The sequence below is a fragment of the Cariama cristata genome, unplaced genomic scaffold (assembly GCF_000690535.1).
Source record: "Cariama cristata isolate BGI_N322 unplaced genomic scaffold, ASM69053v1 scaffold27673, whole genome shotgun sequence".
Classification (NCBI taxonomy): domain Eukaryota; kingdom Metazoa; phylum Chordata; class Aves; order Cariamiformes; family Cariamidae; genus Cariama; species Cariama cristata.
Window position 1 is genome coordinate 780 of NW_009608220.1, and position 9204 is coordinate 9983.

At 39.8% G+C, this 9204-nt stretch overlaps 1 protein-coding gene across 1 annotated transcript; it reads left to right on the top strand.

Moving 5' to 3' along the window:
• The first annotated feature begins 459 nt into the window (after positions 1-459).
• Positions 460-8236, top strand: FAM161A (family with sequence similarity 161, member A). Its single transcript, XM_009697056.1, has 6 exons — positions 460-632; positions 1099-2283; positions 2700-2867; positions 5876-5975; positions 6996-7156; positions 7756-8236. The coding sequence occupies exons 1-6, from the start codon at positions 472-474 to the stop codon at positions 8234-8236; spliced, it is 2256 nt and encodes a 751-aa protein (XP_009695358.1). The 5' UTR covers positions 460-471.
• Positions 8237-9204: the final 968 nt, after the last annotated feature.

Consider the following 9204-nt stretch of genomic DNA (forward strand, 5'->3'; position numbering starts at 1 on the left):
AATGACTTATTTTTAGAATGCTTATGGAAATAGGAGGCAGAGAAGGTTCTGTTGTGGTTTTGTTTTGTTTTAAATAAAGGCTTTTTTTAGAGCTGTGTAGTAATGAAGGAAAAATTATACTTTTTACAAAATAGTTAAACTTTTATAAGTCATTTTGATCATATTTCCTGGTATAAATATATTGATTACAGAGACAGACCTAGGGATTTTACATGCTTTAAATAGGACCCTTATTCCCCGTAACTCTGCATTAACATTTGTATACAGATATCTCTATTTGGTGCTACTGTATCATTCGTTAGACTTAATAGGGATAAAGCAATGTTAAGAACCTTGTTCCCCTTTCTTCTAATAGTCAGAAAACTTTACAAACATCTCTTCTAGGATGGTTTTGATTTGGATTCAAATACCGACAGAGAGCAGACCCCTTCTGTAAATGGAGACTGTGACAAGTGGATAGACTTTTCCAAAATGTGCAATTCAAATCAAGAATATTACTTGAAGCTAGAAGAGTTGAAGAATGCCCACTTGGAGACCATGGCAAAATTAGAAAGTATGTATCGAAATAAACTATATTTAAAAGGAGTACAACCCACGGACAAGAAAAATGCTGCTTCTAACAGGTGTTGTAGGTAAGTCTGGTGGTACCTTTTATCTGAAGATTCCCAAATGCTTTGCAGACATCTGTAAAACAGCAGGGTTTTTTCTGGGGCTGGAAAGTGTTACTCCCCCCATTTCCTATAAGCAGATAATCACAGAAAAGTTAGTTTTAATAATAAAAATGCTTATTCACCTTGCTAACAGACTGTGAGATTTACAAGCGCGTGTGCAGCAGAGACCAGGCAACATGTTTAGTAAAGCACGGTGCCTTTCCTTAAGAAGTGCTGGCTTGTTCATGATCAGCATGCACTTAAAACGATGATCTGCTGTGAGTGCCCAATGTGCTTGTCTTTTCCCTTCTCTTCCTCCCTCTCCTCTTCCCCACCAGCGCTGTTCATTTTTGTTTCTAGTGATGATACCTTAAAATGGAAGTTACTGGCTTTGCATTGATGTGGGACTGGACTCAAAACAACTTTTTTTTTTTTTCCTTTTTTAAAGGCCAACTTGGGAGAAGAGCTCCTATCAGCCTCTAAATTTTCACAAATCCTTTTCAGACTCTGACTTAAGTGATCCCTTAGGCTCAAGTATATCTGATGGGTCTGACAGAGAATTAGCATTTGAAGAAAATGGTAGTGAAACTGGATCATCTGCATTTGCTAAGCGACGGATTGAAAAAATGTGGGACGGGTTCTCTGTGGAAGACTACATCTCCCGCACCAAACACAGCTTGCCATGCTCACCAGCCTTCAGAGTGAGACAGAAGAAACCGAAAGCATGGTCACCAAAAGTTACTGTGCCCAGGCCTTTCCAGATGACTATCAGAGAAGCCAGAAAAAAAGAACAGAACATCAAATCAAAGTCACAGATTGAAATGGAAAATAACTTACTGAAGAAGCAACTAGAGGAAGAAGCAGAGTGTCAGAAAAAATTCCGAGCCAATCCAGTGCCCGCTGCCATCTTCCTTCCGCTCTACCATGAAATCGTGCAACGAAACGAAGAACGCAGGAGGTCTGTGAAAGAGAGAAGCAAACTCAAGCTCTTGGCTTCTCAGAAGCCATTTAAATTCATTGAACGAGAGAAGCAAAGGAATGAAATTAGGAAAATGCAATTAAGAGACCTGTCTGCACCTGAAAAGAAAACAAAACTGTTCAAAGCAAACCCAGTTCCTAAATGTGTTTATAGTCCAGCTGTTAATGACAAGCTAAAGGAAGAAGAGCTCTACAGAGAAATCAGGATCAGAATGAGAGCTGAAGAGTTGCTACGTAACTCATCTCTACCCAACAGCAGGCTGGCTTTAAAAGATACCAATAAAAAGAAGAAACACAAGGGCATAGAACCAAAGCAAACAGAACATAAACCCAAGATCAAATCAAGTATTCCGGATTTTGAACTACTACACCAGAAATTTCAGAAACGGCTCCTGCAACAAAAACAAGTGAAACACCTTACAGTCTGTGAACCTTTCGATCTTCGTACTCCACATATTCCCTCAAACAAAGGGAAGATTTTGAAGGACATTCAGGAAGATGAAGAGAAGTTGAAAGAAACACGCTGGCCATATGCCTCTCCAAGAAGTAAACCTCAAATGAGATATTCAAGTGCAAATTCACATCTCTTAGGATCTGGATACTCTAAATCGCCAAAAATCACAGAATCCACAAGACGACGGCTACAAGCCATAAGGTGACTACTTTAATGGTGCTCTACGTTTTATATATACTGTAAGAGTAGAGTTCTTTTGTATTTCTACATAGGTGGTTAATTCTTCCATGCAGTGAATATAAGACTTAATAGATTAATATAAGGGCTTAATTATAATATAAAACTTAAAATATTTAAATATAGGACTTAATTGGTATTTATGATTGTTAAAGAAAAACAGTCGTGCGTTTTTCTCAGAATGTCTGTAAGAAAGGGACAAATGACTGCTGTTTGCCAGGATGTGCCTGAATCCCTTAAAATGGCATGTACCTAGCGTCCTCTTATGCCAACCCTGTTTTCACCCTGTTTCTCTCTTTTGAATCTCCTTTGCCAAAGCATCCCTTGAATTCTTGCTCTTGATTTAAAATGAATTCAGCCTTAGTTTATTTTTCCACCAGGAATTCACTTGAGGAAAAGAGAAAGCTGGAAGACCAACAAAAAAAGAACAGAACAAAGCAGAAAGAAAGAATGAAAAAACTCCAGAAAATTGTAACAACTCGGGCTGAGGCCAATGACCCACATCAGAGCCTAGCTCAGATGTCTAAATCCAAATTAAAAACATTCAGGTATTTTGTTGCATTCCCCTGAATCCTGACGCTCTCATTCTACATTGTATGTTAAACATACAATGTAAAAAATAGCATAGTCTAAGTTTACATAATCACACATTTGATAAATTATGCACTGTACAAGCAGCTAGTAAAAAAAGTGGCCAAATTTAGTATTTCAACTGGGAAATTGTTGCCTGTTCTAATTATTTCAATCTGTATGCTACACCTTACGGTATTATAGATTAGCTAACAGGAGACTCCTGCGTTCTCTCAACTGACATATCAACTAAAGAAAAAAATTTAAAAAATCAAAAGGAAAAGGAACAGTGTAGCTACAGAATGTCTTTGCACTGCTGAATTGATAGGTGTTGATATAACTTTGGTGCTAGCTGTCTCCTACAGTAGTAAACATTTCACAATTCACTTCTTTGTCCCAGATCTCTACTTGAGAGAAAATTAGAGCAGGAATATTATTTTAACTTGACACACGTATCACCTCCTAACCAGGAAGCTGCTGGTGCTTAGGAGGAACAGGATCCAAAGTTACCTTTAGTAGAGATACAAATTCAAAGACTCTTTCTATACGGCTGAGAATAGTATTATGCAGGGAAAGACAGGAGAGCCTTCTCAGTGTGCTCTAAGCTAGCAGTCCAGATGGCTCCAGCTCTCTGATGCTGATCTAACTCTAGAATTGCTGCTTGACCTTGTGTCTGTGGCTCATTTAACCATTTCTGCTTTTTGTTCTTTTTAATCTTAGGAAAAAAAATATTAGTCCTGTTTGAATGAGTCTTTAGTGAGTTTATAATCTGTCTTGGCACGATGGCACTGCAGCAGTATCATCCATTTAAGGCACTGTGATGTGGAGACGGTGCGAGGTGCTGACTGCTCGGCCTCTGTTGCTTCATGCATAGGCAGGATTCTTGGGCAGTGACTATGAATCCTAATTTCCAGTAATCAGACAAATTACCAGTAACTGACAGAAGTAGGGCAAAACAATAGAAAGGTGAATGATTGTGAGATACGCCTGATTACAAGATTCATAGCTTGAACTGTCAACTTTGAAGTTACCATACTAAACTTTAAGGCTTTTAGAATATGGTCGAGGATAGAGATCTTTCCAAAATGAGAGTGGAGGCTAGGGCTGTCTTTATAGCCGAGCTGAAAGGTAACAAATAGGTTTCCTCATTCATTTTTTGCTTTACATGGGTCTCTTCTTTATAGCTAAAACAGAAAACTGGATTTATTCTTGATAGACTTTAAATTCTGGGCTGTTACAAGCAAATTTGCTAAAATAGTGCAGCACCACCTTTGAGGCAATACTGCACATTGTTCCACCAGCAAACCTTGTAATGGTTATTCACCACTAACGTTGCTTCACTGTGACCAGGAAGAGAAAATAGCGGAAACTGAAGCACACCTGCCTTCTCACATGCTGAAAGCACGAAGTGGAGTGGCTCAGCCGGGACGCGCTAGAAGCAGCATTGCAACAAGCATTTTGCTTGGCCACGTGGGCAGTCATTGACTGTCCAGCCTACAGCTATGCCCACCTACCACCGCCCCCAAAGACAGCCGAATCCAAAGCACACGTAGGAAGAAGCGGTGGTCTAGGAGAAGCAAGGCTTACACAGGGTCCTGGAGAGCAGCGATGCAGCGGCAGAGATGCAGGTCAAAGAGGGCAGTCCCTTTAAATATTCTGTTAGAGTAAAAGCTCAAGCACAATTGCTTTTGTAACATGACCAGCAGACACTGTTAATAACAGGAGCTTTATAATGTAAATGTTCTTGGGCAGATGATCTGCTGACTGTAGGACAGAAGCAGGAAACAATTTGAGTTACAGTAGCAGGGTGGCGAATTAAGAGAGACAGTGGGTGTGTTTACAGATTTGATTTGAGTTCATTCAACAGCGAACTTCACATTACAGTATTTAGCTTAATCAGATTTCAGAAGTATTGTAAAACATGCCTAATTCTTGTCTGTGCATAAAATTATGCTATTACAAAGCAAGATTACTCCCCTAGTGCTGATGCATTAAGGCTGGTACAAGTGCTTAACTTGATAATGCTTATTTCAGCATAGGCTGGGTAATAAGGTGTATTAATGTAAGTACTCTTCTAACAGATAATTAGGTTTGTAGAAAGCCGTCTGAGAGAGCAAGCAAGTAGCAACAATGAAGTTCAGTCCCTCAAAATAGCAAATAACTTGCCTTAATGCACAGCCGTATTGCAGAAATTCAGAGGATGGTAAGGGAACGAGGCAGGAGGAGACAGAGGTGTAAAATGCCCCTGAGCTCTCGTACTTGCCCTTAAGTGTCTGACTTAGTAATGCGCTAGAGCTGGCCCAGTACAGAGGCAACATCACAAAGAGGTGTCTTTCGAGGATTACGACCCATGCTACCTGGATTATCTAGTGCTTACTACGATCTGAGATGTCGTTTCAGTTGATGATTCAACAGTTTCATCATCCTGCTATATTGACTGGGCCCTTGACAAACCAGCTAGGAAAAAAGTGTGATCCAGAATGTGGCCACCCCTCTTGTGAGATAGACTGGTAAAGGAGCGAGATTCTTATCATCAGACTTTAAAGTACTGACTTTTATTTAATGATAGTAATTTCCTATGGTGTATCTTGTTTAATTTTGCTTAGAACAGCTGGAATATCTGTATGAAATCATCATTTAAAAAAAAACTAAGTATCTAAATTTTTTAAAATACTGAAGTATCCAAAAAACCCCTAAGAATCCAAACTCAGACAGCCTCTACTTAACCTCACTAGCCAGAGCTTCTCTCTGCTTATCCAAAGTGACTGCTTCAAGGGACAGTTTTGTTCAGTACTTACAGACGAGCAATTGCTGTGTAAATGAGACAATATGCCTCAGACCCTGTAACCACCATAAAATAATTTACCTTTTATGTATCTTTAAGTAGGACAATATTTAGTTTGTTACGAGCAGTTTAGCTCCTGTAGAAAATTCCTTCTTGTTTTATAAATTATTAATAATCTCTCTTGTACTCGATTTCTCTTAGGAATTATGAAAAGCAGAGAATGCAAGAATATTTGCAAGAGTTGCAAGAAATGGAAGAAAGAGTAAAACAAAGGCCACTGCTTTTTGAAAGAGTCACTCAGGTTGTTTTGCTTCTGTATTACTTCTTAATCTTACCTTCAAATACTGCATAAGACATTTGTAGTCAAACATTTTTAGAAGATATCTGAAAAATACTTTTAAGACCCATATTTGCCCATTTTAATCTCTGTTACATTATCTCCATATAAATATTACTAATTTTTGTGACTAAGTATTCGTGGCTTGCTTGCACAGGGAACCGAGATTGCTGTTGTAAATGTGTTGTCTGATTCAGTTACAACATGAGTAACTCTAAACATAGCAAAAAATTACAGCAAAAATGTGAGAGGTGTAAGTTGGGAAAGAAGCAATAAGAAAATCCAGGTATTCTTAGTGTCTACTGTAACGCTCAGATGCAGTATATTTTTATCTCTCCATTTCAGTACAACCGTGTGCTAGTAGTGTGGTTCCTGACCTGTTTCCAAACCCAGCAAGGCAGCAAGTCATAGATCACTGGTTCTTTTGTCCCTTCTGTCTGTGTGGGTTTCCTGGTCTGCCATCGCTGTGGGGCAGGAGCATCTGTATGGACTGGAGGTCAAGTCCTCCTCACTCAGATATTACCTGGAGGAATGGAATTTACACCCTCAGTTTCAGAGGCAGAGATGCACACGTACATAATTTGTTAAATAGCACTGTAAGAAGGTGAATCAATACTACTTTTTAGGGCAGCAGCTCCCAGAGAGGGAAGACAGAGGAGGAGAGGGGATAAAGGAGAAGCCCTAGGAAGACTACATCTGATTTTCCCCATCTTCCCCCTCCTCCCTCAATAGCTATATACAGAATATATAGCTCCTGATTAGCCAGCGGGCGCAGGGAGCAAACCGGATTTAAACTAGTATAGAAAAGGAAAATCTGATGTAAAGTTCTCAGGTATTGTTTTGCCATTCTTACCTGCAGTGAATATCATTCAACTTGTCAGATCCAATTAACGAAACAGAGTATTAATAAAAATAAACGAAAGTGTCAAAAGACAGGCATTTAATGCATTTAGATAACACATAACCATTGTGGTTTTCCTACAGAAAAATGCCAGAATAGCTGCAGAAAAGCATTATTCTAACAGACTGAGAGCACTGGGGATATGCCCAGAGTTTGTTTCAAAGAAAGGACAAACAACTAAATTGCGACAACGCTCCAGTGCTGAAGATTTTAGTAACTCCACTGATGCCAGAGCCAGAGAAAGGTAGAGATTACCGAAGGCTTTGTTTTGCCACTACATACCTAGTGATTTGACAGTAATTTTTGATGTGTAGGTTTGGGGTTTTTTTTAAATCATTTGTACTATTTCCCAGGTAAATATTTTACTATGTAGTTAGCTTTAGTCTGTATTTTTTATTGTTTTTCCTGAATTAAATATTATTCCATAAAACAGAGGAGAGCACTGGATATGTTATATAATGAACTTCAAAGAAAAATGAAGAAAAAGATTTTTTTATTTGTTCCTTTCACCAAAAGTTCTGGCAGGTTGCTGGTAAGTCACTTCATTCTGCATTACCTTTACTGAATTTTTAAAAGAGGCCTTATAAAAAATACTTTTCAATACCCATTAGGTGCTATGATTTAAAAAGAAGTGGGAATTAAAAGATTGAAGTATACAAGCAATACAGTTGAGTTACTTTCTAGCATAAGAGGAGACTCGTGTCTCCCCTTCCCTTTTCCTTCCCCAGTTCCACCCCAGCCAAGTCTACCAGGATTAGTCCTAGATTACCTGAAGGTAGTTTAAAACCTACTGGAAAGGATCTTACCTGAAAATAAAATCACACACGCAAATTGTCTTTTCAGAGTCATCAAGGATAAAGTGAAAGACAGGGAATCCTTTGAGGAAGCAGCTGACAGCAGTCCTCGGTCTGAGCAGTCCTGTGGGGAGGAGGAGGGAGAGAAGAGAAAAGGTGTAAAAACCTCCACCCAGGATGGCCAGTCCAGTGAGCTGGAGGATGAGGAAGAGGCAAGAGCCAGCCCTTATGCTCCTCAACCTTGCCATACAGGGGAGGCTGGGTCCAGCCCGCCCTCTGACCAGCACCGTGAAGAAGAGGAGGAGGAGGGAGAGGAAGCAAAGGCAGGCCTGTCGTTTGGCCATTCCCAGGAGGAGGAGGAAGAAGATGAGGATGATCAGTCAAGACCCGGCTCTCGGTCTGACCAGTCCCATGAGCATGAAGAGGAGGGTCAGTCTGACCCTGAAGCTGAGGATGCCTTCAGGTACAAGGATGAGGAATATGAAAATGAGGATTCAGAAGAGAAACCTACCAATGATGAAGCTGACTGAAAGGAAGGCAGAGAGGACGGTGTGGGGCTCAGGGGAACATATTTCATTGCTGACAGCAAAACAGACACCAAAGAAAAACCTGAGGTTTTGCTCCCAATACAAAATTCTGTGAATTTAAAGCTCTTAGCTTAACAGTCTTTCCAGCACAGAAGTTTTGTCTATTTTCCAATAAGATAGATCAAGTTAATTTCTACCAAGAACTTAATTTTGTATTAATCTTCTTTATTCTAGTCCTCTGTGACATTAGTGCACCTATGTTCATAAAATGAACTGCAACCACTGTTTAATGTCTTGCATGTTGTGTTGGTAAGTACTGAGGTCTTATCATGTCCAGCTCTTTCTGTGTGCTGGCAAAGCCAGGTGAGGCTTTGGAGTAGTAATTTGCCGTTATCAGTGCCTCCCGGTCTCAAACATTTCAGTAACTTCTGAGGTCTGTTCCTGCAATATCTTTAGGATGGCAATGAATAGACAAGGGTTTGTTGTGCAAGACCTCCGAGTGTTTTTAGCGGAGCAGCTTGCTAGGAAGACCACTTGTGCAGTTAGACAATATGGCCAAATTAATCTGTTCAGTTTCTCCCTCCTCTTCCCATGGGGTTCATCTTCTGCCCACTTAAGTGAGCTGAATTGGCTCAAAGATGGGTCAAGCTGAGTGCCAGGGCCAGAAAAGATCACTGCTTTTGGAGGAAACAGGCTGTTATATCAGCTCAGCTACTTTGTCCACGTAAAATATTAACAGTATTGCAGTCACTGAAGGCTCTCCCTATAGAGGAGAAAATGCTTAGAATACACTGGGAGGAGCCACTTAAACTTTCACAAAGATTTTTAACACTTCCAGACAAGTATGGTAGAAGAGTAAGTCAGTAGAATAGTATGTTATGCTGCAGATCTCGTATTAGTGTCTAACCAACCCCCAAAACTGTTCTTTCAACTACATTTTGTTTTGAAGAGCTCTTCCCATGATCATGTAA

Coding starts and splice junctions, on each gene's coding strand:
- FAM161A (XM_009697056.1), top strand. CDS start 472: ATGTGCAATTCAAATCAAGAATATTACTTGAAGCTAGAAGAGTTGAAG. Junction 2,284..2,699: donor CGACGGCTACAAGCCATAAG/GTGACTACTTTA, acceptor TTTTTCCACCAG/GAATTCACTTGAGGAAAAGA. Junction 2,868..5,875: donor TCCAAATTAAAAACATTCAG/GTATTTTGTTGC, acceptor GATTTCTCTTAG/GAATTATGAAAAGCAGAGAA.